We start from the raw sequence: 14,708 nt of genomic DNA, 5'->3' as shown, positions 1-14,708 counted from the left end.
TTTCAGCTAACAGAGCCCCATAAACATGACTTTGGTCATTTAGAGTAAAAAGGACTCAGGATGGCTCTGAGCTTGCTGGGGGCTGAGCTGGGGGTCCCTGTGACACAAGAATCCTATGGCCGAGGGACCCAAGGACTCAGCCTGAGCTCGGTGCTGGGGACACCCAAAAAACAGCAGCTCTGTGTGTGCCTGGTGGGCGCTGGGCAGCTCTGCCACGGGCACTGGGGACCAGGAAGGGGCAGGCAGAGGGGTGAAGGCATTTGCAAATTGCTGAAGTGGCACAAGATGTCTTTAATGACCAAACTCCTTAGAGTGAAGGGACGCTGCAAACCTACAAAGAAGGGCCGAGCCTTTGGAGGCTTTCCTTGTGCAACAATTTTAAGGTTATTTGTATTAACGAGGCTCTTCTACTTTAATTTGGACTGCAAGTGTTAGCGTTACTGAGACTGGGCTAATAACCATATATCAAAATCTAACAAACGCAGCAGAGTAATTAAATGAATGACAAACTCTTGGCTTTGTATTTGTGATGTGCTCTCTTTTGCTCCTAGTGAAATATTAAACACAACGTTATCACCATGACCCAGAGGTCTTCTCCAGGCATTAAACCCAGAATTCAGGTTAAGATGAATTACAGCAACAAACCTTATTCTCCTCCTGCTGCCCCAGACCTGGCTTTGAGACAGTGACTCTGACCTCAGCACATCCACTTCTCCCCCACAGCCATCCAGTCTCACTCCTCTGCTCTCATTTCCCCTCCTCTGCTCTTTCCTTGATCGGTTCTCCCACATTCCTATTTCCACTCAATGTCTCTTCTCTTGTAACCCCTGCCTCTACCCATGCTGACACTCCACTTGCAAAGCTTGCATTGATTTTTTGTTTTAAGCACAGAATTGCACATAATTTTAACCAAGCCTGAGACTAACACGTTGGGTGTTCAACACCTGCTGGTACAAGCCACTCCTTCCCCACCAATGCCCAATTTCTGTCTAGCAAATCTGATCTTCAGGGAGACAGCAACCTGCACGTGGCTACTTCTTGGAAAAGAAGAAAGAAGAAAGTCAGGCTTATGATAGCAAAAGCTACATGAATTCCCAAAGGTTTTGGTTTCTGAGCCAACATTAAACAATGAAATACATCAAGACTTCCCCACCCCTTTTTCAAGATAGGGAGCCAACGATTCCAAGTCTCTTCCAGATGTTAGTTGCTGATTTCCAGACTGTAAAACTCAATTCAAGAGTCCTCATTCTTCCTACTGCCTGTAGATCGTACGTCTTCACGTAAACACACAACCAGAGGAAGTCAGATTTAGAAAATGAGCTTCTAACAAGCTGTCACAGGGCACGGCACAGGTACCTGCATCGAGCTGCGAGTAAAACACCAGGTGGAGCCCTGCCCTAAGAGACTCCTGAAGTGAGAAATTAAAAGCGGCTATTCTGATGACAAGTGGATAGCTCCTCCGATTTGGACAGAGCTAATGGAAGGGCAAGAAAAAGCCTCGCAGCCCGGCGCGAAAAAGCACTGAAGATGGGAGAGGAGACAAGAATAACACTCCATCAAACATGCACATCCCCCAGCGGGCTGAGAAATTCCATTTCAAGGGAGATTTCCATAGATATAGTGACAGCTGACAGAAGACAGATAACCAAATCAGAGCTCCCAATAAGTGCTGCTGTCACCGTGGTGCCGGCGATGACTTGGTGACAAGACCATGAGTGGCAAGAGACGCGCTGTTCCGACGAGGTGAGGCACCTTCACTTTAAACAATTACACCTACCTTCACTCTCCGCTGACAAACTAATATAGAGGCTGAAATTGCTGTAGGTGAAACAGAGCATCCCCGTTCCTCAAACTTAAGTGGCCCAAGCACACCCAAGAACAGCCCCGGATTGAAAAGGTGAGCGGCCCTATTTTGCTCCGATAGAGATCTGCAAGACGGGGTGAATTCAAAGAGTGTAATTCTCAGCCCAAACAGCCACGGGAGTGTTAAAAAAAAGGGTGGGGAGGAATAACCACAGGCTGTCAAGGTGGCAGGAGACACCTCCGAGATCCTCCAGGCAACATTTAACCTTCTAATAGCAGAAGATTAGACAGACAGCTAATCCTGGGAGAGGGAGAGAGGGAAGTGCAAAAGCCTTTGGGTACTAAGAGAACACAGCTGCTACGTGCCTATGCCCACGGGGCAAATAACAGGGAGTTCTGCAAGCTCTGGGTAATCAAGAAATAAATTTTAGCTGTAAAAAAAAAAACAACAAATGACCTGTAAAGAGGCTGCGGAATGTGAAGCTCCCCCAACCACTTGCCCCATCGCTCTTTGCCATTTCCATTACTGAATTTCCCATATCACCTCCCCACCACGTAAAAACCTACCTCAACTTACAAATGGGATGTTGTACATTAAAAGAAAAAGAAAACACCCAGAAAAACCCACCCAGACTTCATGGGCACCCATATCCAGCAAAATAAAGAGGGAAACTCTTTATTTTAGCTCTCTCCTCCAATCGCTCCCCCCTCCAGCCAACATTTCAGCAGATTTTGTTAAACTTGGGCTTTCTACACGGGAGAGCAAAGCCTGGTAAGGCTAAATACCTCGCTAATGGGTAGTGAAAGACAGCTCAGCCCTGCAGCAGCTTGTAGTCTCGAGTCCACCCATCAGATACGCTGCCCTTGCTGCAGCTGAGCACGGGTAAAAGGTTACTGCCCCACGGTGCTGGTACTCCCCAGCACTGCTCTCCTTGCTGCTGTTCCCTCAACCCTACTGTTAAGCCTGTATGTTCCCTGAACAGCCGCTTTAGAACAATGTCATTGTATATAAAAAAAAAAGTTATTAAAGAGATTATTTTGGCAGTGCTGAGTTAGGAGCAGCCACACAGTTACGCTGGCAGAGCTGCAGCATAAGATCAAAGCCATCACCTTTCAACTTGGAGCCTCTGCTGTGAAAAGAGCACATTTTGGTCATTCCCCCGAATCCTCAAGGGGCCAAAGAGAATGGATCAGCACAGGTAGTCAAGAAACGAGACAAAATTTCAGCAAAGCTCCCTTGAGTCTCGGTGTACTGGCAAGGCCAACTGTCCGCTCGTAACAGTGCTGCTCACCAATGACTCCTCCTCACCCCTCATTGTTGCACATGAAATTTGCACCCCAAATCCTTCCCTTACCTCTCTCATCTGCTCTCTTACTCTCTCCTCCCAGCCACTTAATTCTTTCCACTTTGAATTAAAGGAGCAAGTGATAGGATTAGCCAGTTAGTCTATCTGGTAATTAGAGAGTTATCTTAATTCTCTTTGTCCAGTCCCCTTTATCACCCTTTTTAACAGGTCTCGAGCATACTGTGCAAAAAGACAGGCTTAACGTATCGCTGCCTGCTCTGCAGCAGCTCATGTAAGGAGATCCCAACCCTGCAATGAGCCCCTGAACGAGCTGCACTCTACAAACCAGCCATGAACCCATTAATCCCTACCAGAGATCCTACTGAGGCTTCAGCTTCGGGCACTAAATCTCCATCCTCGAACTTACACCCCACTCCCATGTGAAACTGCGATTATCGGCCCGTTTTAAGTGCATCCTGGCACTTACTTGAACAAAGGGTTTTTAGGCCTTTGTGGTTTCTTCTTCGCAAAGAACGCTGCGAATTCTCGCCCCGAGCTGGCGTAGCTAAGCTGGGTGGATGGCTCCGAGGCAGTGCGGGTGTTCTTCATATCCAGATATTCCGTCAGCAGCATCTGGGAGCAGAAGGAAGAGGAACAGTGCTTAGAGATACAACAGCATTGCACTGTGACTCGGAACGTCTAGGATCTTTAAATACCATACAGGGCTGGTCATCAACAAATCAACAGTTTTAATTAACAGAAACTCAGCTTTATTTTCAGAAATGAGATCCTAGTGACCCATACGCCACTGTCACCGATTTGATAAAAGCTCATCCTACATTACTCGACCAATTCAACCTGCTACAAAACCCTGATGGTACTGAAGGTATCTTGCAAGAATCTTGAGTTGCTTGAGCGTGTGTGTAGAGAAAATCAACGAAGCTGGTGAAGAAACAAGAAAAAAGAGGTATGAGGAGCAACTGAGGGATGTGGGGTTGTTTAGTCTGGAGAAGAGGAGGCTCAGGGGAGACCTCATTGCTCTCTGCAACCACCTGAAAGGAATACTGATATAATCCACTACAAAAACACAGTTTACATATGGAGAAAATGTACAGGCATATGTAAATTTGCGTATATAAATATAAAACATGCATGTGTAAATTCATGTGGATATACTAAGGGTCACGAACACCGTTGGAAAAAATCCTGGGAATGCTGCAAAAATTGCCCTTTAATAGCTCCCAAACCGTTGATGCTTTTTTTGTTTTTTCTTTAAAAACCACTGAAAATATAAATTCCCACAGTCATCAGTTCCTCAAACTCAGTTTAAATTTGATTTTCTTCTAGGCCAATAACTTCAGAGAGGGGTTGGCGGGTCCCTTTGTGAACGGGGTCCTTTTGTGAAACCCTTGCAGCCTGAAGTGCTGGTCTGGTGTTTGGAGCTGCTCAAGTAACTCCACGGTGCAGAAGCAGAAACAGATTCAAAGTCCCTCGTTTTTTATTTCATTGTGTCTGGCAATGGAAAGAAACCCCTTAAAAATTAACTTTTGTCAGTGCTTTCAGAAATTCATTATTTATGTTCAGAAAACTCTACCTACTTGGAGGCTATTAGTAATGTGTTCCATTTCAGTAATTAGCCAGTCAAAGCCCATCAAAGAGAGTTGTCTTAATGAAAGGAATACATCAGTGCAGTGCTGTCTACGTTAAAACAAATTACATACGAATAAATATCCAGGCAAATGGTATCATGCCCCTAATTAGAAACAATTCACGATTACTTGGGAAAAAAAAAAAAACAAAATAAAATAAAATATAAAAACTCCAACTCTTAAAATGTCTCTATTAAAACTTTACCTGAGCACAAGGTTTTAAAATGCACGCTTATTGTTCAGAGTAAAATAATCGCTGTGCTAATTTTTAACAGTAATTTACCAAATCCGTTTGTATTCGCATATTTGCATTTCATCTTCTCTACTTGAATTAACAACCCTAAAATCGCCACGAAAATGTAATTAAACCCTCAAACTTAATCAAGTTTGAAAAAAAAAGAAAGAAAAACATTTAGCAATTTGTTCTCATGTTATGGATGAAACCTATTTATAATGGATTCTGGGATTCTGATGTCCCTTTATATGCAGGACTGGAAAATATGAAGTGTGTAATACAGCACCGAGCTCCACGACTACAATAAGGCAACAGAGGCTTGTGCTAGGAGTATAATGAATTGCTCCTGTTAGTTAAAAATTGAAACAGAGAAATAAAAGATCAGCTGTGGTTCGATATTCAGAAGAGTTCTGAAAACACCGCAGATTAGGAGAAAGGAGGAAATTGTTCATTTATGGCATCGCTAGGTAGGCCGAGCAGGATGCTAAGGCGCAAGGCTCTGAAAAAGTCAAAGGCTTGTAAGAGCAGCAGAAATTGCTGGTTTTGATAACTATTCTCAAAGTTCATCTTTAAGTTATAAAATCCAAGCCTAGCAGAAACCGTGCATGACAGATCAAAGCTCTTTGTGCTCCAGCGCCCTGTATTCAAGTTACGCCGATTCTTTGGGACCAAGTAATTAACTGGAAGCATGGATGAGAGGTTACAATACGTAGCCAAGCCGGAGAGAAGCTGAGACAGGAGACATCTCCAGCACACGGTACGTTTGGCTTTTAACTACAGCACGAAGATGAAAGCCTTTAACATTTTTAAGCAATATTATCCATATGTGGGACGCTCTTCGTATCTTGCCAGCTGCTTGCTTGAAAAATTAGGGTGAAGTTTTAGCTTCTTGTTGCTTTGTACAACCCATGGCCTTCACCCATCATCATTGGCCTCAACGTAATCCTTCCAGCTCGATGTTACCCAACTGTTCTGCCCTCATCGTGGCTATAGGCGATTCTAACATCACGTTTCAGTGTCATTAGTTGGAGCCTGACCCTGTACTTACCAAAAATCACAGCCAGAGAGAATTTGGAAATCCACTTACAAGGAAAAGCAGACGTCTTCCTGCCTATCAAGGTGAACAGGAGCTTTCCTTAACGCTGAAGTAAGGGATTTGACAATTGGGTCCCATAACACCTGGTTAGCAGTTGCTAAGCCATCAATCAAAGACCTTGTTAGACATTAATCACATGGACGTACGGCAAGATTTATGAGTGACTGCAAAGTTTGCAACATCCCATTCATCTATAACAAGGACTTTTGACTTTCCGTTCGATGGTTGAGGTCTGCCATCCATGTAGTGTATTTATATCAATGTCAAGCAAATAAAGCTGTACATAAAGCGAGAGAACAAAGCACTCTTTACCCGGCTGCTCTTTGGAAATGAAAATTAATATAAATGTTGTATGAAAAAGGCAATATTTATGGATTTGGAGGCGTAATTAAATTCTGAAATTTCAAAAGGTCAGAGCAGTGCGTGTATCCTGTCCGTCACGTCGGTCTGGTAACAGCTTGTTCTACCTCTCCAAACTACAACGGGGCAAGAATTTGCTTCTGTGGCTGATCACTGCACCCACTGAGACTTTCCAGATCCGTGTTTTTAATTTTTGGTTGAGCCCCCTGAGCTGTGCAAGCTGATGAACAAAGCATAGGCAATAAAACGAGGCTGACCACAGAGTCACTGAAGAATTAATTCATTATTTGTGCCTCTTCTGAGGTTTTAGATGGGAGGCCTGAGCTCTGAATGAGCTCTACTGCATCAACAGAAGCTGCAAACTGGTATTTCGCATCCTCACATACTCTGAATTAAGATGGATGCTGCAGGATGAACGGTTGAAAATCCCATTTCAAAACAGGGAATCTCTTCCCAAAACCTTACGGTTATCGGTTCTCTTTGGAGATGCTTCCATCCCAAGCAGCCCTGCTGATCACAGCACCAATGGGACGTTGAGAAAAAGATACTTTAAGTAACTAAATCCCAAGACATTTACATCAAAACCAACCATTTCCGTTTTGATAAAATTTGGAAGAAAGCAGAATGTGCAAAATTCTCTTTCAGTGTGCTCTTTACAGGCAACTACTATGGGATAGCAATTCAGTATTTTAACACTGATGCATGATGCCATTGAATAGTAGTTACTAACCTGTCCAGAGCTACCTAAAATACACTGAAAGAACTTTTAAATCTGTCTGAAAAGCTCTTTATACTCTCACACTACTGGTTATGCCTTCATATATTTGGGGCATCCTGGAGCTCAAATGGAAACTAACACCATACTGTGAATTTTACAAGAGTAAATGGGATGAAGAGGTAATTGCTGGCCTCTCCACCTCATATTGATCAGGGACAAAATCACAGAAGAGATGATAGACGGCTCTATTAAAAAATAATTAAGGGAGAACAGCAGCATGCTATGTCCAGCAACATGGGCTTGCAGAAAACAGATCCTTGCTACCTGAGATGTCAAATTTAGTTTTAAATAAACCCAGAGAGAGCAAGTTATTTCCAAGAGGGATCTGACAGAAAAGCCAAAACGATAGCAGAAAGCACAGCATCCACTACAGTAAAAGTCAGTAAGACAGTGACAAGGTCCTTAGCATCCACGTAGAAATGAGGAAGCCACAAATTGTGGATTTTTGCTAGGTCCCAGAAATCTAAATCCCTCCTTTCCTTTTGTCATCCGTATTCCAAGTGAAATGCAAGTCTGTTCCAGAGCCCTTCTCTTTTGATTGCTTAGAAATTCTCATTTCCAGGCGAAATTTTTGTTTTCTTAAAAGAGAACAAGTAGAAGAAACTTCGTCAGATAGCACAGACAAAAGCAGCTGAAGCAACAGCTTTCCATACTGAATGGACCAGAACCTTTCCTGGCTCAAGTTCCTATGGAAATAATGACTACAGGAGGGTTGTGGCTGATAATATTTTTGGGGAAAATTGGTAAATTATACGAGTAACGGATCATTGATACAAAATAACACAGACTAATATTTTTTATATTTATTTTTTATAATATTATCAAGCTACTGTAAGAATTTCATTGTCACCAGATGTAACTCTACACATATGGGGGAAAAAGAATGAGTCAGGATCTGTAGGACTGTTGTGGAAGGCAATGACTGTAGAAAATTTGGGAATCTAGAAGATAAGCAGCAGAGAGGTTCCCACTGTGACAGTGGAGATTAATTAGCTAATTGGAAATAGCTACATAAAGCAAAGAGCTTTGTCAGAAGTAAAAGTTGGCAGCAACTCTCCGTGTCGGTCACACATCTGGAAGTCACCCATCTGGGGGGCCGAAGGAAACCCTGGCAGTCCTACAAAGAAAGAGCAGGCAGAAAGGGGGCAGAGGGGTGCACGAAGGAAGCCTGGAAGTTATTAAAAGGAAGGCACAACTACGGCCAGGCAGCAAGAAGTCATGAGCTCAGCCTTGTTAGCTTGGCAAAGAGAAAGCTCAGAGGTTACTGGATCAGTCTGCGAGCATGTAACATTGAGAGCACAGAGCTGAGGAGAGACGTCTTCGCTAATGAATTACAAAAAAAACTCCAAAGGCTGGAAAGTTGAAGCTGGCTGGGGTCTGAGTAACAGCGAGGCATACATTTCCAGAGCGTAATTAACCACTCACATCAAAGGTTACGCTGCATTCTCTGCCACTGACTTTTTCTTCTCTCCCCTAGTCAGGACTGGACTGCTTTCTAAAGGACGTGCCCTCTTTCAAGCAGGAATTAGCTCAAGAAAGCACCACGGCTTGTTTTACGCAGAGGTCAGGCGAGAGGATCACAACAGCTCCGTTTGGCTTTATGATCTGGGAATCCTAATAACGCCGTCGCGGCACTCAGGGCCAGCTCTCCGGCTCCTGCAAGAAGGAACCACTGTTTTTTGAAGTACCAATCCTACACAGCACCTTTTAATCAGCATCTCCATTGAAAGAGGAAATTAAAACAGCCACTGCTAACGTTTGGGTTTGGGAACAGGTTTGCACTGGAGGAAACTTCTCGCTTTGGTAACTGCTGGGCACGAAGCTGCAAATATCCCTTGTACTTTGTGGAAGCTGAAAAGGGAAAAGAGAAGGGAAAAGAGAAGGGAAAGAGAAGGGAAAGAGAAGGGAAAGAGAAGGGAAAGAGAAGGGAAAGAGAAGGGAAAGAGAAGGAAAGGAAAGGAAAGGAAAGGAAAGGAAAGGAAAGGAAAGGAAAGGAAAGGAAAGGAAAGGAAAGGAAAGGAAAGGAAAGGAAAGGAAAGGAAAGGAAAGGAAAGGAAAGGAAAGGAAAGGAAAGGAAAGGAAAGGAAAGGAAAGGAAAGGAAAGGAAAGGAAAGGAAAGGAAAGGAAAGGAAAGGAAAGGAAAGGAAAGGAAAGGAAAGGAAAGGAAAGGAAAGGAAAGGAAAGGAAACCCAGAAATAACAATCCCTGCATCTCCAGTAATTCGCTGTGCAGCACTGGCAATTGAAGGCAAGATTTCTTTGCAGCTTCTTGCTCTGACACACCGGGAGCTGCTCAACCATGTGCTCCTCCTGCTCCGCACCAGCTGCCGAGAATGCTTTGGAGTTACCTTTTAGTTACACCAGGAGCAAGAAGTTGAGATTGCAAAGTGGAAAGTGGACTTCCTAATGGGATTTTAATGTGACAAGCTGGTTACAAACAGAACAGCAGACAACGTTCATGTTACGCTACATCGCTGAGTTCAATGGGGATGCTCAGAGATGCCTGGTGATAGCACACCGCAGAGCACGCGCTGGCAAAACCATTGCTGAGATGATGGAGACTAGACAAAACTAGTAGCAAAGTGCCAGAAAAAGGCAAAAAAAAGCAGTGGCACCCTGTTTGAGATGGTGGTTTAGAGCTCATTACCCAGCAATTTGCAGTATCGACATTTTTAATAATTATAAGGCTGCAGAAATCATGGATTTAACAACAAAAATTAAAAAAAAAGAAGCAACAGTTTGAGTTCTCAGAGCACTGAGCTTTCTGTACGTCATACCATGCTGACAACAGGGGCTGGCTACACAAATGGCAAACGCAACACAGGCTGAAAGAATAAAAACAAGTTTTAGGGGCCACGAATGCCAGTTAATGCTCCACAACCTGCTTTATCTAATCCTCTTGTTGCCCGTGAAATTAATTTAACTGAAACACGAGAATAAAAACCCTTCAAGAATTAATTCTCTCAAGGCATTGCCCAACTCCGCTACTGAACGAGAAGCAAGAATTCTTTTGTTTTGCATTTTTGGGGAAAAAGTGAAAAAATTACCCAAGAACTATTGAGATAATGCTATCACTGCTGGTGCTACCACATTCATTATCGATGCTAATTGTCAATTAGCACAGCTGTTGCTGGAGACCTGTGAGTGTGCATTTACCTCTGCACTTCACAGGCTTTTTGGGACACAGCTGGTCCTGAGCATCACAAGCTCCATCTGCACTTGATGTAGGGATGAGTTGAAGTCTCCTGAGCAGATATGAAGTCACTTGAGTATGTGTGTAGTGATACATTGGCTTTCCCAGTCGCTGGTACAGCAAAAGGAGAAGCTGGAGGTGCTGTCCCAGCCAGACACCAGGCTGGAGGCTCCTCAAACAACCAGCACTGAGCAGCCTTCATTGTGTTTTCCCACTCTGCCAAGAAAGGGCTTTTGGTTCAGTAATGATTTAAATTGCAGTATTTTCTGCAAATGCTAGCTAATTAACCCTGTGATGTATCAACACCCCCATGGCACGTCATTATCCAACGGAACAGATTTGAAGGGAAGCCCTGTCCCTACTGCAAGAGCCAAGGGAAGCATCGCCGAGAGCATCAGGTTGTGCCCTGCTCCTGACATAGCCACAGGATAAAAGGCTTCTTGCAGCTCCCAGCTCCAGCCCCACTCAGCTGTGCTGCATCAATATTACAAGTCTCACCTTAACTTACACTCGTGGCTCCGAAAACAAGCGGCTAAAAGAAAAAGCTGCCAAGAAGTTTATCTCCTGCAACATGCAGAAGGCGCGCTGCCTCTTTTCCAAGCCCTCAAGGGTGGCTTTGCAATTGCTTTCTACCTTTAGAGGCTTTAACAGCCATATAACACAACCCAGGACCAGCTCACACAAAGGTGCATGGTGCAGGTCATCTTCAGTTTACTGATGCACGAAATTTTAAGACATTTCCTCTGAAATTTAGTCATCTGGCCTTCACAAAGGACCAGGAGCCGGCCCGTCTTTATTCCAGCTTTCCCAGTAGCTCTGCTTATTTATGCATTTTTATTTCAATGAGAGAGACATCAATCTGCCAGCAGCGTTTGTTCCAGCTACCGACAGTCAACTTGAAGAGCTGGGTCAGAAACCAAGTGGACAGCACTTCATTTTCTCCAGGCACGTCAGCTGCTCTGCAAACACAGACTGTGCTCGCAGAAATGATCCAAGGCTGCTTTCTCCTTTCAGTATCAGGCCCTCGACACCAAAACAAAACTCACAGAGAAAAAAAAAAAAAAAAAAAAAAGAGGAGTAAGGTGGGCGGCACGAGGAGTCAGGCAGATGATTCACGTCCTCCAAAGAAAAGCAACACGCTGGTGCACGTTTCCATAGGAAAGCAGACACGGCGTCTGCAAGACAGCAAAACCTCCACATTTACACACCTCGAGGGCTTTGGGATGGGGACTGCAAATGCTTGGTGGTGTGGAGAAGCCTTTTGTGGTTTTTGACAGCCGAACCCAAGTGGCCTCTGGGCAGTAACCTCTAATTTCTAGGACTGTTTAATGACCATGTAAAAATGTCTGTGTATGCCTACAAATGTACACAGACCTCTTTAGTGCATGGTCCTTCCAATGTGATTGAGGAGAAGCTGGGAAACACACACTGTCCAGGACGACCCAGAGCATGGGTAAGCAGCCAACTGTACTCTCAAATTGCCCAAAAAGCAATAAACTTAATCAGAAAGGTGCAATTACCACCTGCTTCATAGACTGTACAACATGAAGCCTTTTCCCACAGGTTTCGAGCCCGCTGCCTTTCACTTTGACTGGCCTCTCTTTTGTTCAGGTAGCACAGAAAAAGGTCAAGGAGGAGCTGGACAGGTAATTGCATGCAGATTTTGGCTCTGCCAATTATACATCAGCGACCCTTCAGTGGGTCTGCACATTTTATAACTCAAGCAAAGCCAAACTTCTTTAAATCACAGAGAAAGAGGGTGTATTCACTCACATCCAGTGTCTGCTACACACCCACCTCCCAGAGCATCCTCTTTCCCAGGGAAAGAAATGTGCAATCCTGACGTGTACGAGGCACGGCGTTGGTTAACCCACCTTACCTGAGCTTCTGCTTCTCCGAGTGGCACAGACAACGCAGCCAGAGCAAAAAGAGGAAAAGGCAGCGTGCTGCTTAAATATCAAGCATGTTAACTCCTGGATAACACAGCACACTTCGTGTATTTCATGCCTTCGACTAATTGCTTAAGACATCCTGCTACAGTGTAGACGGTAACAGTAGTGTGCCCTCAGTCTTCATTAAATGCCAGCTCTTAATAACAGACTCCAAAAGGGCTTTAATTGCATTTACTCGCAGCTCCTGAACTTTAAAAGTTGTTAATCAGATTTCTATGTAAATGGAATGACGATTAAAGGTTAAGTACAGGTTTCTGAAATTTCAGCAGTTGAAGACGTATTGCCCTTAACAGGAAAGAGAAACTACCAGGCTTGACAGGAACTAAACATCTTAATTAAATACTCAGAAGTACAGTACTTATTTCGGCGTGAAGTTCTATTTTCAAATGTCAAACTTAATCAGGCACTTGACAAAAACGTGCAATATCCCTACAGCACAGAAGAACAAAAACGCCTCGGGATTCTTTCCTGAAGAAACACCTGCACAGCTCCTGGTCCTCGGCTCCCTGACAAATTCAGATCCGCCAAGCCACTCGTCCCAAACGACGAGACGGGAAGTTTTATGGCTCTGAAACTGCAGGAGTCCGGTTCAGAAATAGGATACACCATTTTTCAACGTGTCAGCTTTTCTCCCGTTCGCTCGGTTTATCCCTGTAACAACAGTGTCATGCTGACAAATAAACATAAGGGTCCTCATAAATCTGACTCGCGGAGATTTATTTCCCCCGAGGGTGCAGCCCCATCAATTATCGCCAGTCGAAAGTATAAAAACTTCTTTGGTGGGAGTAAATTTAGTACGGCTGCACAGTGCTCGGAGTAAATTTAGGATGTCTGCAGAGTGCTCTGCGAGCAGCTGCTCGCGCTGGGTGCTGGTGCTGAATGCTGCTGAGAGCACCGAGCTCCGGTGCTTCCCAGGGTGCGCGGCTCTGGCACCGCTGCTGCTAATTAATCTGACCCGCTGATTTGGGTCCTCCTGACTCATTACAACAAATACAGAGGCTGAATGCTTCAGTCACTTGAAAACTGACCTGAGGTTTAGTGCAGTTAGCTAGGATGCCAGTCTCTGGTTTCGATTCTCTTGCACGGGTACATCGGTGTCGTTAGCAGCACGCGCATCCTGCAATTACGTACGGCAGAGAAAATCCACCCTAAATGGGATCTGTGATCGGTTTTTGATGCCAAAACATCACAAAATAAGTATTTTGTACACCCTGGGGCTCAACCTGTAATCCCAGTGAAGACAAATGAACCCAGGACTACCTCCGAGACTGCCCTGTGCATTTCACAGTTTGTGACTGGATTGGAAACGAGCACACATCTCCATAATTAACATTCATGGCAATGCGTGAAAACTGGAATGTTTGGACAACTAGATACAAAACCACATTCACTTCTTACAGAAGTAATATTTAGAATTGCTCTTCAAGCCTGCATCATTGTATAATTACAAACTAGACCTAATCTTAGGAGAATTTGTTTCTCCATAAGCTATCCAGCAGCTACAGTCACCACCAGTTACTGCGACAGTGCTGCATGGGATAGGAAAATCAGCAAAGAAAAACATGTGCCATGGAGGTGACTATTAAACCTACAGCCCAAAGCACAAAAGGAATTGAGGCAGAGGCAGACCCTGCCTTCAAACGATGTCAGCCAGTGGGAAAGAAATGGTGTAAGCAACAGGGAAATTCAGAGGAAGTTAGCAACAGAACCACGCAGCCACCAGTTGCTTCGTCTTCTTTCGGATCAATTAAAAACCTCATCACGGTGACTTGTAAAAAAAATGAGGAGGAGGAAGGGAACTTCCACCTACCTCTTCGTAACACGCCGCTGTAATAGGAGGCATTACCCAGCCAAGTGATTTACTGGCTGGTTGCAGAAATATGAAGAAGTAAAAGAGGATTTAAAAAATCTGCTGTAGTTAAACCCAGTGTTGTTGCTTCACTACACATAAAAGGCTTTTTTTTACACAGATCAGGGAGGCAAGGCTGTGACGTCGCTCTTAGAAAAGCCCACGGTTTGTAAGCTCATAGGTAATCTCTAGCATTTGTCCAAATTAACTTGAAGACTTTCAGATCTCACTCCTTTCACGGAGAGCCTTAACAGTAAGATGGTTCCAAGCAGCTCCATGCAACAAGCACCAGACTTAACAAAAAAAAAATATTTCCTGGACTTTTTAACTCCATGCTGACATTTCTACCTGACCAAACCCTTGAAGACCCAACCGCAGATGAATCTACAGATGAATTCTCCAGAATCTGCAGATGAATCTATTTGACGTTCTCACAACCACCCTGATGCCAGAGGGGGGAGCTCATGGCATAGCCAAGACTCCTTTTTTCAGGCTTGGGGGTAAAACC

At 44.2% G+C, this 14,708-nt stretch overlaps 1 protein-coding gene across 2 annotated transcripts in view; it reads right to left on the bottom strand.

Annotated features, from left to right (window-relative positions):
* EXOC4 (exocyst complex component 4) overlaps positions 1-14,708 on the bottom strand; it is a 375,336-nt gene that overhangs the window by 274,968 nt on the left and 85,660 nt on the right. For both annotated transcript variants that reach the window (XM_084525713.1, XM_084525714.1), the window contains exon 8: positions 3,577-3,722. In XM_084525713.1, coding sequence (XP_084381839.1) covers positions 3,577-3,722 — 146 coding nt within the window. The remainder of the gene's footprint in view (positions 1-3,576; positions 3,723-14,708) is intronic.

The sequence above is a fragment of the Aythya ferina genome, assembly GCF_964211825.1.
Source record: "Aythya ferina genome assembly, chromosome: 1".
In the NCBI taxonomy this organism is placed as follows: domain Eukaryota; kingdom Metazoa; phylum Chordata; class Aves; order Anseriformes; family Anatidae; genus Aythya; species Aythya ferina.
Note: the sequence above shows the minus strand (reverse complement) of the source record. Positions and strands in the feature narration are given on the sequence as shown.